The 18,776-nt window shown below is 35.8% G+C and overlaps 1 protein-coding gene across 2 annotated transcripts in view; it reads left to right on the forward strand.

Moving 5' to 3' along the window:
* Positions 1-18,776, forward strand: part of PLCL1 (phospholipase C like 1 (inactive)) — a 359,533-nt gene that overhangs the window by 282,375 nt on the left and 58,382 nt on the right. For both annotated transcript variants that reach the window (XM_002749603.7, XM_035305230.3), the window contains exons 2-3: positions 10,568-13,042; positions 15,660-15,863. In XM_002749603.7, the coding sequence (XP_002749649.3) occupies positions 10,568-13,042; positions 15,660-15,863 (2,679 nt within the window). The remainder of the gene's footprint in view (positions 1-10,567; positions 13,043-15,659; positions 15,864-18,776) is intronic.

Genomic DNA, 18,776 nt, shown 5'->3' on the forward strand with positions numbered 1-18,776 from the left:
TGCCTCAGGTTGACTCATTCCTACATTCCTGGAATAAACCTGACTTATTGAAGAATATATTTCTTTAATACATTGCCATATTTTACTTATTTTCACGAAAAGATAGATATATAATTCACTTTTCTGGAATTTTATCAGATTGTGGTCTATGTTTTACAAAGTGCTTCAGCATGCTTTATTTCCTTTTTTCCTTGACATAGCCCTAAGAATCAGGCTAGGAATTATATATATTTTTGACAAATAAAAATTATAGATGTAGAAATTTGCTTTGCAAAAAGTCATGCAAGTAAGTGGTAATGGTGGTAAAATTTATTAAGCTCTAATCCAATACTTCGGTTTGGAAAGAAGGAATTAAATTAGTTCAGTAATTTCTATCAGTACAATAGTTATGGACTTTGAGTTTTATTATGTCAAATAAAAACCATGTAAGCATAGTTTTTATTTTTTTTTTTATGTTTTCTAAGTTAAGAGAATGAATTTGTTTCCATTTTGACCATGGAGCCTTCACTGGGTATGAATGGGGGTGAGGGAGAGTTCACCCTAAAGGGGTCCCTGAGCTGAGAATATTCGTTCTCTGAGATTTGCCATCTGTTCCTTGAACATGAGCAGATGCCGATGTTCAGTTAATCAGATGTAATGCAATTAGGATTAAAGTGTTAGATAGTTCTAACCCATTCCGGAAGTTATGGGTAAAACTTAAAACCTTTAATCAGATTCATCTTGACGTTGAGGCCAAGTTGACTATTTGAAGCCAAAGCTTCTATATCTCTACGATAACTAATCCCAATGGGCATATTCTATTATTGTCACAAGAGAGAAAATATTAAGGATGTGTTTGCACATAGCATTGGGTCAAGAGAATTCACATTCTATTTTGTATGTGGTTCTGGGCTCAGTATTATGGAGCCCTCAGAGATGGCTTTAAGGGGTTTGTTGCAAAAGAAATATTCAATTAGTCAGTTCAAAATATTTTAAATGTCAGTTTTACAGTACAGACAATACAAATGCAAGGAGGAGTCCATTTGTTAATATATATGCCAATTTATTAAGTGGCAGACTAGACTTCTCCAAATCTAGAGAAAGATCAGTTTAGACTATTAATGTATTATTTCTTAAGTTTGGATAAAATTAGGTTTTTTTAAAAACTAAAATTTAATCACCTTGTCCCAAGTCACATAGATTTATAAAATGTTTTTGAAAAGTAAATTTACTGTTTTTAAATCTTCTATAGAAGATTTTTTGTAACGAAAAACCTACACGTGTATATTACTGTATAGTACAATAGAATTGATTTCATTTTTAAGAAATACCTCTAGTAGTTATATATTTTAAATGCCCTTGAGTGAAATTTGTAAGCGATGCATATAACATGGAGTTTTGTCCTTACCAAATGTTACACAGAAAACCATAAATTCCTGGAAGTTGACTATTTTTCAAACTATTTCATTAATGAACACTTTATGCTCTGAAGAAAGGCTGATTATGTCTCTTGTTTCCACTTAAGCTACTATAACTGTAAATGACTTTCTTATTTTTATAAATCACATCTGTTCTGAAACTCAGCTCCAGTAACACTCTATGATAATAAATGGCAAAACTCCCATAATATTGAAGCACATTGGGAATTTCCTTTTCAGTTTTCAATATGCTGAATTCAAATTTAGATGACTAAAGAATATATTTGGACTCTAAAGTGACTAAAATCAATGTAAATAATATATTGGTGTGCCATAGTTGGGGGTAAATATTACCATTAAAAACTGAAAAGGCGCAACGAAGGAAAAACGATTCTGTGAACTCACTACATAGGACACAAAGGGAGGTGGGAAATTTTGTCAGGAATGTTCATGACATGAACTCTATTTAATAATGTTTTATTCCTGTTGATATTTTAATTTTTCAGATAAAGTATTTTAAGTAAATGTGCAACATTAATTAGAATAAAATATAAAAGTATGCATTGATTTGAAAGCCTATCTAATTACATATCATTTTCTGATGAATGCCCTAATTAAACATCAAGATATATGTTTATACCTGTGAAATAATTGGAGCATTACATTTAATCTCTATAACAATGCATTGAAAGAGATGTATTAGCAATGCAGGTATTAAAAGTATACATTTAGATGGTCTTCATCATTGACTTCCATTTAAAGGGCCATTACATCCTGCTTTCCATAAAGAGAACATCCAATTAATCTTCACACCAGAAACAAGAAAGTCAGTGCTGGCACAAGCTCCACCAGGATTCCTGGGCCCTGCTGTACAGGAGTCTCCTGAGGAAGGACAGAATTGTATCTCAGTCTCCAAGCCCACTGGTTCTTGGCACCTCTGCTAAGAGCTGCACAGACTACCTATTAATTTTAAATATATTGTTTTTGAGTGTGAGGCAGACATCTGTCTTAAAGGGACAGGACTGATAGCCGCAAGACGTTCCTCAGAGGCCACTGAGTAAATCGTCAGATGACCTTTATTGCTGTCACCCTTAGTTTGTTCAAATTGACGCAGCTAAAGCACAGTACTAACAAAACTATGCATTGCATGCAGCTGTGGGATTAGTGAAAAGGACCATGTTGTTGACTAGAAAAATGGAAGTTCACGTACCTCATAACTGTATATGAAGCAGTGGACTATGAAGGATACAAGAGGAGATTGGCAGGATTAAAGTAAGAAACAAGACCTTTTCATGAAAGCAATTGACACTACAAAGGAGTTAGTACTTTGGGTTAATATGCCTCATCAGCCTTTTATGCTCCTTTGTGGGCTTGGCTCATGAGCATCTTTAATGTTATTTAAAGCTGTTTTTGTTGTTTATTTAGAAGCATTCTTCATATATTTTGTCCTAATTCTTAAATTTGATGAATTTTGTCCTTATTTACTGATTTAATAAGCTATAAAAATTCATACATTAAAATTTATTCCAGACAACATTAGTGTTGGGATTAATGATTTTTTAAAGAAAAAAATCACTTGCACAATGCATAGCCCAGAGTAGGGGCTCAGTCAGTCTTTGTGTACATGAAAGTTGTATTCGAAATAATACATGGGATGTGTATAATAAGAATCATTCTTGCAGAAAAACCCTAACTGGATGGAAACTATGCCAAAGAAGAGCTTGAGATAATCACTTTTATTTAGAGTGTCACTTCTTAATTAATGAGTTCTAATGAGCAAATGATTGCAGTGAGGTACAGCACAGTGGAGGCTTCTTCCATTTAACAAAACAAATCAATGGTACTGACTACCCACTCTGAAATGAATTCTTTTTTTTCTCTGCACTCTATCACCAGTGCTGCCTATAGAACGTCAATTATTTTTGCTTTCAAGTGAAGAGAGTCATTTCAGAGAAGATGTGCAAAATTGAGAGGGTCACTGTCTGCCTATCTTTTAATTAGTATCCCATCCCTACCACAGCATATATATCAGAGTGTGTTTCCTAAAGAAATGGCTTTAGTGTGTTTTATTAAATGAGTCACCTTTTATAAATGAAATTTAATGTTAAATTCAGACATAGAACTTAAACTTGGCTAGAGATATTTGCATGCATACACTTCATGTTGCCTTTAATCCTGTTGACTTAGAAGATGATGTAGAGAACAAATGCTTTCTTTATTGATCATAAAATAACTGTTCAGATTCTTACCAATAAGGGACCCACTAGGGAAGGCCAGTGGTTTACAAAGCTTGGGTTATGCTTCAGCTACTTCTCAATAATGGCTATTAGGACTTCCACTCCCATTGCATCACAGAGTGACATTGGGTAAGTCACATGGTGTTAACCATAAATAAGTGCATCACCTGTTCGTGACTTTGCATTAAGTAACCGGAGTTGACCATGGGAATATAACTTGGGAAATTTTAATGTGAAATTAATGGTACAATTATACAGTTGCAAACTCTCCTTCTCTGAAACTTGAAGGTAACAGATATAGTGATGATCCCATCTCCGCCACTTCCTTGAATTTTGTGTGAAGAGTTAGGCCTTGTGTATGGGTATGAGTTTTCTGTAGACCACTTAACTTCCCACCATGGATGTGATTTTGGGCAAAGGCCTGCTGGACAGACAAAGTGTATGCGACAGAACCGAATTCCATTCTGTGATCACAATCCAGGTGAGTGGGGCCAGCATTTTTGAGGATAGCCCTCTGCTGGATGTACCACTCTCTGCCTCTGCCTGTTGCTCCAGTCTTATTTGGGGCCACTCTGTCTCTCACTTAGTATATGGTAGCCATCCTGGCTTTTTTTCCCACTGCAAGACTTTTGTTCTTTCCCTGAAACCCTTTACTCTCAGCTTTTCTCGTGGCTGCAGTTTAGGTCTCACTTCTTTTTCTATCCTCAGCATCTTAAAAGGAACATAAGACATTCTCTTGTCAAAGTTATCAGTAACTGCTTAACTGCTAAATTCAATAACCTGTCTTCATCTTGTTTTCCAGCATGCTTTTCTTTTAGTCTTGGCTTCTGTAGATGCTCATACCCTGGTTTTCTTGCCCCTCAGCTCTTTTTTCTTTTAGGTCTTCTCTCCTGCCCAGCCTCTAAATACTGGTGTTCCTCTGGCTTTAGCCCATCTCCAAATGCTTTTATTTAATAGGTGACTCCACTATGCTCAAGGTTCTGGTTATCCCTTTACAGCTATAATTTCCAACACTGAAACTGCAGCCCAGACTTCTCCCTGGAGGCTTGATTCCTATTTCCAACTTTCCACTAGACACCTTCACCTAGATGGCCCGTAGTCATCTAAAATCCACCATGGCCCAAAGTAAACTTAGTTTCTGCTTCAAATTCACATCCCCTGATATTTCATATCTCATTTCATAAAATTTTCATTCACTTCTCACTCAAACCAAAAACCTAGAAGTCTTCCTCTACCAAGTCAAGAAGTTCTTGTTTCACATCATGTTTCTTGATATTTCCCACTCTTCTTCATCCTTTTTATTAGGAATCTACTGCAGGCCATCACCATCTCTTTAGTAATGTTGAATGAAGTCGTCACTTACTGTACCATCTTCAGTTTTGTCCATATCAAATTCCTTTAGCACATATACCGAGTGATACATCTAGGATAAAAATGAAGCCTTATCAGTTTCCTCTGAACTCTGTAATGTGCTAGCCTCTATCACAGAGTAGGTACCTATTCTTGTTTGTCAAATGAATAAATGAAGAGTAAGACCAGAGGCCTCTCAGTATCCAAGGTTGGAGCTTATCTGGATTCTAGACTGTATATTTTCTACAATCCTTTGAGAATTTCATGTATCAGCCAAATTTTTGTTTCTCAGGTTTTCTTGGAACTTCACAAAACCAGAATGAATAGCATCTTTTTATAGTTTATAGGTGGTATATGAGAAGATATAGGTTCCCTATGGTGAAAATCAAACCCATGTGCCTGTATGATTATCTTTTAGTATAATCTATTAAATTTTTATTGCTAATTTCTTAAGAACACTTGTGAAATATAAATCTTTCCCTCCATTACACCATGTAGCTGGAGTTTGGTGTTAAAGATTCCTTCTCATCACAGTTTGACAACTGATGTTTTGATTTATAGTCTTTAGAGTTGTGTAAATGTGTTCTAACAAAGAATCATTTTAGCACTGTTTGCTTAAAAACAACTTGCCCAAACACCAAAAAGTATATGTGATGTTATAATTAGATGTTTAAACATATTCATCACGTCAAAGGCAGGGAAGCTTGGGCTCGGTATTCCCTTTACTCACTTTAAAATTTTCGTATAATGCTTCAGTATGCATTTTCCCCTGTATGTTAAAATATACATAACATAAAAGTTACAATTTAACCATTTTTAAGTGTATAAGTATACTTAAGTACATAACCATTTTAAGTGTATAAGCATTAAGTACTTCATGTTTTTTTGTGCTATTTCAGTATACTTTTTCCTAAAATTATATTGAAATAATTCAATATTTTCATGATTGAGACCCAAAACTTGCATTGAATAAGTAGAGTTGTTTTGGGGCTTATCAATGTGCTTTTAAGAAAAATGATTTTGTTTGTTTTATTTTGGTTAAGGAACTTGCAGTATATCTAGTCTTACAGGGCTTAGGGAAAGTAAATGTCAATGGAAATTTATGGAAACATGTTTGTTAATTTGGTTTATATGAACTTTGTTTCCAATTTTAGTTTAATAAAATATATTAAGGAAGCTGAAAACCTTTTACTGTTGTGAAGAGTCTCATTTGATCATGACTGATATCCTATCGTTCCTAACAGTAGTGGATAAGCAACAATATTGTAGAAAATAATTAAAACATTAAAAAGAAATTTGGTCATTTTTCCTTTTATTTGGAAATGATTTCTAAGTTTAAAAATCAGACCTTATAGCATAAGATTAGATAGAAATTGTCTTTATGATAGAAATATATTAGAAACAGTGCTCAATGATACATGGGTCTTGTGTTGCTTTAACAAGAGTAAAATATTTGTCTATTGCTTTACTAGTTCATGAGACTCTTCTTGATTCTGATGATTGAATACTTTGTAAGGTATTGATCAATTTCAAAAGACAGTAATCCAAAGTGTGAAGTATTATTTAGAAATGTTCAGGGACCATATAAACCCAATTTTTTTAAAATTTAAATGTGATTCCCTTCTTGAGAAATGATAATTTGGAGACTGATGCATAGAATGTTAGGAAGTAGAAAGGATTGAGTTCAATGTCTGACTAATTCTTGGCCTCAACTACAATATAAGGTCAAGCTTTAATTTAGGGGACAGAGGCATGACAAAGCACTATATATCTTAATAAATTTAAAGCTTTTGTTGTAAGCTGCTCTAGGAGAAACTGGTTGTGGGGCAGGAGTCAGGTGGAGGGGGTATCAGTACTTCAGCCTCTTGTCTTAATTCCTGTGTGAGGAGAGTTAGCTTTGAAATAAACTGAAAGACCTTGTAGTTTATAAAAATCTCCTGGAAATATGTTACGGTCATTGGAATCATTTAACTCTAATGAGCTAGACATTGGCTGGAGCACACCTGAACTGATAATATACTTGGTTTCTTTTGGAAAATGCCAAAAGTACCCATCTTCCCAATACATATATAACATAAAGTTTACTGTTTAACCATTTTTAAGTGTATAGTTGAATTGTGTTAGGTGTATAGTGAATTGAATTGACTCTCATTCAATCATCATCATAATAATGTATTTACCAAGAAGGAAAACTGATACGCAACCTTCAACTTTTTCTCATTTGTTTACCTTAATAGTCCTTATTTCCCACCACCAATTTGCCAAGATCTTCTTGAGGGAATACAGATATAGGGGTGTAGGACTCTGGTGGTGAAGAAGCTTAGGAGATTTGGAGTCGTCCATCCTTCCTGTTCACTGAAGCACCATTTCCATCTCCCCTCCTCACAACCTGTCAGAGCCAAAGAATAGTGTGGCTATTGAAAGAACAGTGGGATTGCTCTTTGAATCCAGACATTTTCCTTTCCTGTGGCAGAACCAGAGAAATATCAGAGTCCTGAACCTTTTCCAGGGTATTTTGAATGTACATAATCTTGGCTATAGTCATCAGCAGAGAAGCTAATTATTCATTCACACATGCTCTGGCCAAGTTTTAGCTCATCTGGAGACTTGTAATGACTTTGGATTCTGTCCTTTGTGAGATGAGAATCTAAGAATCATATCTTTTGACTGGTTCCAAGTTTTAGGTGGGATTTTGATATAAATGTAGGAATTGTAGGTCAAATCAAGAAATAAGCATTATGAGGCAGGTGGATTCTTTTGCAGGCTAGATACAAAACATATATTTCTTGAAGGCTCATCATTCTAGGAAGGAATGTCTTGACTTAAGGAGATATTGCAGAGGAGAGCCTTATAAGAGAAAGCTATTCTGACAAGAGTGGTTTTGTTCTTACAAATAAACAGTGGCTCAAATAGCAGAGTGATAGACTGTGGATTAGGCTAATGTGATATCATACTTGGGGTATAGGAACCATATAAATTCATTTAGAGAAGCATTAATTTCCCATTTAATATTTGTTAGAAACTATTAGAGATTTTATCACTCTGCTGACAACAATTCTATTTGGAACATAGCTGCTTATATAAAAATAATTTTTAATGTGAAAGCTCTCATTAGCTTAAAAGGCAAGTCAAATGGTTAGCTTTAAAAGCTGAGTCACAGTCTCATTTACCATCACATTTCACAGTTTTCATCTTTATTTTACTTGGTAGATTAATTCCGTCTCAGCAATGCCATTAGGTGCCTGCCTTGATGGTGTGGAAAAATACACACAAACATCTGATATTTCTGAACATGTGGGTTGTGACGAATTTAAATGTGTTCTAATAGAGCATCTGTGTATAAATAGCTGAAGATTTATAGATGTTTTTTAACTTAAGGATGAGGAAATTGACCACTATGGGATAATTAAAAATATCAACTCTGTAAAAGCAGGAGCTAAGTTGTTAAATGCCAGGGCACCAATAGGCAATATTCTGTAACCTAAATTGGGTAATTTATATCTTTGTCACTTGAAGATCTGATATATATTGGACTTAATGAATCATCCCACCAACATCTTATAGCTAAAGCAAATTTTGTTTCCTTTTCATGGGCAGGGTTTTAGTCAATTGAGTAATAAATTATCTTGTCTTTTCTTTTCTGAATCATTGGATAGGCAGGCTTATAGGTAGGACCAATGAACTGAAGCCCCAGAGAAGATATTCTACCCTGTATTAAAAGATTTCCAATGAAGGATGCAGCTCAGACTACTTTGGTTATACTTTTCAGTATTTGGAATAGTAATTTCATGTGGTTGTTTTAAAAATATTTTCAATTTATCTCTGAAGATTTGTCTGAAATGTTCAGAAGTCAGGAATGAATTAACTTCTGTATAACATCCAATATCCTGTTCAATACCTACTCATAGTCCTACAGTTACTGGGTGTATAAGGCAATGCTCCTCTTCCTGTGAAAAGCACAACCTTCCAAGTGCTTACAGTTTATAAAAATTGTCACGCACATTTTCTCTTTTGAGTCTCACAATGACACCTTGTTATATAAAAAGATTACTAATTCCTATCAGAAATTAAGATTGAGAGAGGTTAAATGACTCACTCAAGGTCATATATTTAGGGAGTGAAATAATTACAACTCAAGAACATGGTGGCATGTGTCTGTAATCCCAACTACTCAGGAGGCTGAGGCAGGAGAATTGCTTGAACTTTTAAGGTGGAAGTTGCAGTTCACTGAGATCATGCCACTGCACTCCAGCCTGGGTGACAAAGCAAGATTCTGACTCAAAGAAAAAGTTATTTTTGCTCCAAGGACAAACAAGGTACTTTGCACTCTACATTTTGCTGACTCTTTGGTATGCTTATAAATCTGGGCATGGTAAATATGCATTACTGTGCTTTTGGAACATTTGTTCCTGGGACAGTCATGTGAATTGGGATGTGGTTGGGAGCATCATTAATTGAGTCAGTGGTCAGAACAGAGACTTGTATAAAGAAATATCCAATTTAAATGACGTCGGTCAGATATTCAGTATAAATGAATTGGGAATGATAGACACAGTGGACAGTCCAAGAATGAAGTAAAATCTATCGTTTCATGAGTATTCGGAGGACCGGAACTATATTTTAGGAAGGATGATGGGTGAGAAGGCCTATATGCAATCAAGAAGGAAACAGCCTCAAAAAAATAATAAACCTGCTTAAGATACCCTCATCTGAGTGGATGAAGTTTGATGCCCTGTTGGTCACAGAAGGGTGAAATGGGCTGAGGAAACTGGGATTCTATAACACTAAGATCCAAAAACACTTCCAGAAATGGCATTTGCAAGGTGCAAGTGTTCCCTGTAAAATCTCTGACAAAGGGCTTTGAAATTTAACTTACATTGGAAGAACCTTAAAAAGTTAGTAGAGCCATTCATAATTCTGTTTGGTTAAAGTTGTGCCTGCTAATAACATTACACTGAAATGCAGGTGTGAATTCCTATAATGTTAATTGGAATAGTTTACCTCAGTCTGAAGATGTGCTCAGATGAGAACCACTGGCTATTGTTAGCTCTCAATTTGACTTTCAAGACACTTCAAAATAGTTTGAGAAAAAGAAAGTGATTTCTAGTTATGCTGTTAAGTACTTTGTGATACAAAGTATGTTAAGGTAAAACCTTTTATTTAAATCAACTTTAAGAGAGACCTCTATAAAAGGTTGTAAAGTATAAATGAGGAAACCTTTAAAAAGAAATATAGCTTTATTTCTTTTATATATCTGTTGGGAGTTAAGCTAGGTAGTTGAGCACGAGCATGAGGTTCCTAAGAAATCTACTTGAATGAGCAAATTAGAGTGATTTGTACTTCATACTTGATGTCGTTTCAAAGACCACACAGGCACTTGAAAAATAAGTTTTTTCCTGAATCTGATAATTTCAACTTTCTTAGCAATTTCTCATTTCTGAAAAAGTGAAAAGGTAAATTTTAGGCGAGCTTCTGTTCAAATAATCACAACATGTGAATGAAGTTCGAAGATTTCATAGAGTGTTAATGAATTTGTCTGTTTTCTAAAGGAAATTGATTCATTCTTTTCAAATTATTTTACAGGATCCTTCAAACCAAAAATGTGGTGGAAGAAAGAAAACCGTGTCTTTCAGCAGCATGCCATCGGAAAAGAAAATTAGCAGTGCAAATGACTGCATCAGCTTCATGCAAGCTGGCTGTGAGCTGAAGAAAGTCCGGCCAAATTCTCGCATTTACAACCGATTTTTCACGCTGGACACAGACCTCCAAGCTCTTCGCTGGGAACCTTCTAAGAAAGACCTCGAGAAAGCTAAGCTTGATATTTCTGCCATAAAAGAGATCAGACTGGGGAAAAATACGGAGACATTTAGAAACAATGGCCTTGCTGACCAGATCTGTGAGGACTGTGCCTTTTCCATACTCCATGGGGAAAACTATGAGTCTCTGGATCTAGTTGCCAATTCAGCAGATGTGGCAAACATCTGGGTGTCTGGGTTACGGTACCTGGTTTCTAGAAGTAAGCAGCCTCTTGATTTTATGGAGGGCAACCAGAACACTCCACGGTTCATGTGGTTGAAAACAGTGTTTGAAGCAGCAGATGTTGATGGGAATGGGATTATGTTGGAAGACACCTCTGTAGAGTTAATAAAACAACTGAACCCTACTCTGAAGGAAGCCAAGATCAGGTTAAAGTTTAAAGAAATCCAGAAGAGCAAAGAAAAACTAACCACTCGTGTGACCGAAGAGGAATTTTGTGAAGCTTTTTGTGAACTTTGCACCAGGCCGGAAGTGTATTTCTTACTTGTACAGATATCTAAAAACAAAGAATATCTGGATGCCAATGATCTCATGCTCTTTTTAGAAGCTGAGCAAGGAGTCACTCATATCACTGAGGATATATGCTTAGACATAATAAAGAGATATGAACTTTCTGAAGAGGGACGCCAAAAAGGCTTTCTTGCAATTGATGGATTTACCCAGTATTTATTGTCATCAGAATGTGACATTTTTGATCCTGAGCAAAAAAAGGTCGCCCAAGATATGACCCAGCCATTATCTCACTACTATATCAATGCCTCTCATAACACCTATTTAATAGAAGACCAGTTCAGGGGACCAGCTGACATCAATGGGTATGTAAGAGCTTTGAAAATGGGCTGTCGAAGCATTGAACTTGATGTAAGTGATGGTTCAGATAACGAACCAATCCTTTGTAATCGAAACAACATGACAACACATGTCTCCTTTCGAAGTGTCATAGAGGTAATAAATAAATTTGCCTTCATCGCTTCTGAATACCCACTCATTCTTTGCTTAGGAAATCACTGCTCCCTGCCGCAGCAGAAGGTAATGGTTCAGCAGATGAAAAAGGTCTTTGGCAATAAGCTCTATACCGAAGCACCTTTGCCCTCAGAATCCTACCTCCCATCACCAGAAAAATTAAAAAGAATGATCATTCTGAAAGGAAAGAAGTTGCCTTCTGATCCAGATGTGTTAGAAGGAGAAGTAACAGATGAAGATGAAGAAGCCGAAATGTCTCGAAGGATGTCAATAGATTACAATGGTGAGCAGAAACAAATCCGGCTCTGTAGGGAGCTCTCTGATTTGGTATCTATTTGTAAATCTGTTCAGTACAGGGATTTTGAACTATCTATGAAAAGCCAAAACTATTGGGAAATTTGTTCATTTAGTGAAACAGAGGCCAGCCGCATTGCAAATGAGTACCCAGAGGATTTTGTTAATTATAATAAGAAGTTCTTATCAAGAATCTATCCGAGTGCCATGAGGATCGATTCCAGTAACTTGAATCCACAGGACTTTTGGAATTGTGGCTGTCAGATTGTAGCAATGAATTTTCAAACTCCGGGTCCAATGATGGACCTTCACACAGGCTGGTTTCTTCAAAACGGGGGATGTGGTTATGTTCTAAGGCCGTCTGTCATGCGAGATGAAGTTTCTTACTTCAGTGCAAATACAAAGGGCATTGTACCTGGGGTGTCTCCTCTAGCTCTTCATATCAAGATCATCAGTGGTCAGAATTTCCCAAAGCCCAAGGGAGCTTGTGCCAAAGGGGATGTCATAGATCCCTATGTTTGTATAGAAATACATGGAATTCCAGCGGATTGTTCAGAACAAAGAACTAAAACTGTACAGCAAAACAGTGATAATCCTATTTTTGATGAAACTTTTGAGTTCCAAGTAAACCTACCTGAGCTGGCCATGATCCGTTTTGTTGTTCTGGATGATGACTACATTGGGGATGAGTTTATAGGGCAATATACGATACCATTTGAATGTCTGCAGCCTGGATATCGGCATGTTCCCCTGCGCTCTTTTGTGGGTGACATCATGGAACACGTAACCCTTTTCGTCCACATAGCAATAACTAATCGAAGTGGAGGAGGAAAGGCACAGAAGCGTAGTCTTTCAGTGAGAATGGGGAAGAAAGTTCGGGAATATACTATGCTCAGGAATATCGGTCTTAAAACCATTGATGACATCTTTAAAGTAGCAGTTCATCCATTACGAGAAGCCATAGATATGAGAGAAAATATGCAGGTAGGAGAAAAATCCCATACTCTCCTTCCCTTCCCTGCTCATTCCTACTCTTCTAATGTTTTATTAATTATCTGATTTGCAAAATTTTTCCAGAAAGAATGTTTAAGTCTGAGTGCAGTGGATCATGCATGTAATCCCAGCACTTTGGGAGGCTGAGGCAGGTGGATCATTTGAGGCCAGGAGTTCGAGACCAGCCTGGGAAACATGGTGAAACCCTGTCTCTCTTAAAAAAAAAAAAAACAACACAAAGATTAGCCAGGTGTGGTGGTACACACTTGTAGTCCTAGCTATCTAGGAGGCTGAAGTGGGAGGATTACTTGAGCCTGGGAGGTCAAGGATGCAGTGAGCTGTGATTGCACCAGTGCACTCCAGCCTGGGCAACAACAGAGCAAGACCCTCTCTCAGAATAAGAAAAGAAAGAAAGGTGTGTAAATCTGTGTACCATTGAACTAAGTTCAGTATTGTCTGTGATCAAACAGATATATTTTATGTTTCTAATTGTGAATGCTAGGTTAACTTTGGACTGAACTAAGATGTAGCAAAATGCTGTATATCCATGCATATATTCTAGTACAAAACAGAATTGATATATGGAAATGTGCATCTGAAACAATGGAAGTAAAGTAGAATGTACAATATATGTGTGTAATATATACAAAATGTATACAAACACACACATACTAATTACCACTCTATATATAAGGTATTTGCAGATATGAACATGAAAGAGAATTTGAAGTCATATAAAACAAGTGTGATGCCTATTAGGTTATTTTTTAGTTTTAAATTATGCATAATGACAATAATAATAAATTACTCCCCATAAGAAGAAGTAAAACTAAACAAAAAAGTCAGCACTCAGACTTGCTGAAAAATATTTAACCTTGTCTTAGAAATGTGATTTAATTGAAAGAACATAGGTTCTGGATCAAATCTACTCCTGTGCTATCTTGAGCAAATTATTTCTGGTCTCTGATTATCAATATTCTCCATAAGGTAAGAAAACTAGTTATACTTATCACAGAATTATTATGAGAGTAATATTAGAGTATATGGAAATTGCCTAGTCTCAACATTTAGAAATTCAGTGTTAAGTTTACTTGCCTTCATTAATGCAGATTATAATCTGAGACAGTTGTAAACTTAAAAAAAAACCTACTTAATATACTTATTAGGCTAGTGCTATTGAGATGCAAGCAACAACAGATATTTACTGAGTACCTACAAAGTGCAAAGTATTATTCAATTCACTTTATTTATTTCTTTAGCTGATGTGTTTATAATAATCCTAGCCCAAAACCACTGTTTTCAATATAGAGAATAAACTTGAAAAGATTAGTGCATTTCTCAAATATTGCAAGTTAGCAAATAGCCATGTTAGCCTTTTAATCCAGGACTGCCAGTATTTAATAGAACAACAGGGTCACTATAGTTAATAATAACTGTACATTTTAGAATAACTTAAAGAGTCTAACTGGATTGTTTGCAACTCAATGGACAAATACTTGAGGGGATGCATACCCCATTCTTCATGATGTGCTTATTTCACATTGCATGCTTGTATCAAAACATGTCATGTACCCCATAAATATATATCTACTATGTACCTACAAAAGTTAAAAATTAAAGAAAATAAATCTAGGATTGCCTAGTACCAAAATCCATGACCATTATCATTCAAGTGATGCAGAACCACAAACTCAGGACACAGTTAAATACTTGTGGTAGGTTGCCTTAGCCACCATTTAAAAAATAGAGTCCAAATATCAGCATATTCTATGTAACTTTTTCTGAAATAATTCTAGTACTATTATAAATCCCTATGTTACATTAGTTATAAATCATTTCTACACTTTATAGATTAGACTTTACATATTTTATGTAATTCTTGAAATATGTACTTTGCATATTTTATATTATATAAAAGGAGAGTTGGTTATAAAGTGTATCCAGGTAGCATTGATATTCATATTATCTTAACATAAAGTCTTTGGGGTTAAGGATTATTTGGAGTCTAATCAGTAGAAAAATGAAGGTGATCATTGTTATGAAATTCATGAGACACATAATAAGGTAGGTACTGTTCACTGCTGGTAAAATGTAAAATAGTCATGATTTCTATTTCAAATGAATTTTTTGAAGACTAACATGGGCAAATGTAGCTCTACATGTGTGTGTCTCTTGTCAAGTAGGTGCCTTTCTGATATGACAAAGGAATGCCATTGATTAGTCAGATGGAGGGTGGTAAGCAGTAGCATCCTGCTACCTTGAGGGAAAAAGCCCAAGCAAAATGCATTCCAGTATACAACCCCTGGCTTTATGTTTTCCTGATCAGCATGATACAAATAAAACATGACATTCATGATCAGCCAGTACTTAGTTGTGTGAATACCCTAGTGCTCTGCTTTGAAAAGCACTTTGTGGCCTTGTGTCCCAATCTGCTTTGCTTTCATGGCATGTTTGTGGTGACTGCTAAAAACTGAGAAAGATGAAGTGTAATCATGAATTAGCTCTCTGTACTATCATTTAAAAATGAATATACTTTTCTGTAAACCTGGGAGTGCTGGGGTGATGTGTCAGGTGGTCAGAAGTGTGATTCCATGTTTCTCCCTCACAGAATGCAATCGTGTCTATTAAGGAACTATGTGGACTCCCTCCAATTGCTAGTCTGAAGCAGTGCCTGTTAACACTGTCATCTCGGCTCATCACCAGTGACAATACTCCTTCAGTCTCACTTGTGATGAAAGACAGCTTTCCTTACCTGGAGCCTCTGGGTGCAATTCCAGATGTGCAGAAAAAGATGCTGGCTGCTTATGATCTGGTAGGAAATTGCGACTCCATATATTTTTATCTCTCTGTGTGTGAAATCATAAATAGCGGGACTCTTTTGTGGAACTCCAATGAATAACACAGAGTGACTACCTTTGAAACATGGATTGGAGGTAGCATGCAGAGCCGGCCCATTCAACTTCCACTAAGTCTCAGTGGAGACCTCTGAGAAAATGACTTGAACCTGGAGCTCCACAAGTTATCAGTGGAAAAGCTCTGCTTTAGCAAAAAATGAATTATTAAACAAACCCTCAGAAATAGGTACATCCATCATCTAAATGACTTTAGACTGCAATATAACCATTTAATTGTGTACCTATGACAATTAAACATGTCTCAGTGCTGCCTTATGATGGTTGAGACAAAATTTATATGGAATCTGTATTTCTAAGCTAATCCCTAGAATGTACCCCTTATCCTCATGGTCTGAAATGGGTGCTAAGCTCCAGCCATGATATTTGCATTCCAACCATCAGAAATGATAAAAAGAAGGAAGACATACCTTTTTCCTTTAAGGACATTTCTCTGAAATAGAATAGATCATGTTTGCTTATATTTCATCAGCTCGGAGTTGACACATAACCACACTTAATTGCAAAAAGAAAGGAAAATATCATTTCAAGGGGCTATATGCTAAATCTTGTCTCTTCTGTTACTAACAAATAAGGGGAGAATGGATATTAAGGGACAACCAATAGTCTGCTATAGAGGTAAACAGGAAATTCACTTGCCTCCCTACCCAATAACAATGAAAAATTAAGAACATTTAACCTTAAAATAAGTTTTTAATTAGAAATTAAGAAAATGTAGTAAGATATTCCCCTCACCATTAAATTGACATTTTTTTCCTCTTTAAAAATAGTACTTCTGATCAAGAATTTAAAGAAATGGATACTCTCATTCATCTACCTCTAGTGGAAAAATAAAGTGATATAATATATCTTGGAGAAAAAATTGGCAATACAATTTAAAATGCTTATTAATTTGATCTATAGAGTTCCTTTTCTTGGATTTATTCTAAGCCAGTAGAGATGCATAAACATTTATGTTAATAATATCAACATAGAAAGATTAGCTAAGTGAAATATAATAATCTATATTATAGATTCCTTTGAAGATATTAAAATCTTGTGTTAGAATACTTAATGATATAGAGAAGTCCTTACAATGTTCTATAGAAAATTTGCAATAGGATTTAAATTACATCTATGTGTATGCACCTAAAATGCTAGCAGGTTATTAATAGTGATTGTTTTTATATGAGAGTGAATTTTATTTTCTTGTTTATACTTTGCTATATATTTTCTGTATTCACGAAACTATAGTGAACCCAACTAATTTTATAATTGAATAAAATAAACCTTAAGGAAGAAAAGAATAATATTTTATCATTAAAAACAACTAGAAGAAAGACATTTGAGATAAACATTCTATAAATGAAAAAGAAAAAGTTCCACAGGACGTGTGCTGCTTATGAATGACCATACCTGTTATAAACTATACTTCATGTTTGCTAGGGGAAAAGTTTACCTATTACACATATCTCATTTTTCATGAAATCAATTTTTTCATCATAAAAATGGTGACTGAAAGCTATTAAGTGAATAGGTATAATTTCCATCTAAGAGGTGAAATTAGGGTACTAGTTGCCATAGAGACAGACAGTAGAAATCACTTATTCCTCCACTTCTCTTTTAAGCTAAGAAAGAAAAATCATTCATGGTGAGGGAGCTCCCTAGAGTGGGCCTGTGATAAGCGGAAGGATACCTGGTCTGGGGCTGGGTAATTTCTATTTCACATCCCTGAGTGTCTGATAGTGTCCTGTTTTTTTTTCAGTTTTATCTGCTGAAGCCAAAACTGAAACATTAGCCTTTTCTCATCTGTATTATTAAAATGCAAATTGTAATTGCAGGCAGAGCATGGTTTTCCAAAGATTTTTTAAAAAAAGGCTACAGTGGAAGCAGAAATACTTACAATGAAGTCTTTCATTTACAGTTCTCTATGGAAAACCATTTTGGGATGGAATTGAGTGTAAATATTCCTATACCACTTGGTAAACTCAATAGAATGAAGAAGTGATTAAAAACACCATTGAGATCTCTGTTGAGTATTTATTTTGAGGAATAGGGTGGGTAGGGACAGACACATGTAATGAAAATATTGACCTTGAAATTAAAAGACCATTTTTACATTCTAGGATTTGCATTGTATTGGTTGGTATCTGTAATGCTCTTGGTGTATTACTGCTTGTGTTAATTTTAAAGAGGTCTTCCAAGATCTCTGCAGATCTAGAGTGAACATTTAAAAACAGATCAAGGGGCTGGATGTGGTGGCTCACACCTGTAATCTCTGCACTTTGAGAGGGTGTGGCGGGTGGATCACTAGCTCAGGAGTTTGAGACCAACCTGGCCAACATAGTGAAACTCCGTCTCTACTAAAAATACAAAAATTAGCCAGGTTTGGTGGCATGTGCCTGTAGCTATGTGGGAGGCTGAGGCAGGAGAATCGCTTGAAGCCTGAGGCAGAGGTTGCAGTGAGCCAAGACTGTGCCATTGCACTCCAGCCTGGGTGACAGAGCGAGACTACATCTCAAATAAAATAAAATAAAATAAAAACGTAGATCAAATTAAGTTACTTTCTTGCTTAAAATCCTGCGGTGGCTTCTTATTAAAATAAAACAGAAACTCCTGACTGTGACTTTACAAGGTCATTTATGATTTGGCCCTGCTTGTCTACCTTACCTGCCTCTCCATCCTTGCCCAATCTCACTAAATCTCTCAACCTCACCCACCTTTCCAGCCTCACCTGCCTCTCCCAACCTCATTTGCTTCTCCAGCCTCACCTGCTTCTCCTAACCTCGCCTGCTTCTCCAGCCTCGCCTGCTTCTCCCAAACTCAACTGCCTC

The sequence above is a fragment of the Callithrix jacchus genome, chromosome 6 (assembly GCF_049354715.1).
Source record: "Callithrix jacchus isolate 240 chromosome 6, calJac240_pri, whole genome shotgun sequence".
Classification (NCBI taxonomy): domain Eukaryota; kingdom Metazoa; phylum Chordata; class Mammalia; order Primates; family Cebidae; genus Callithrix; species Callithrix jacchus.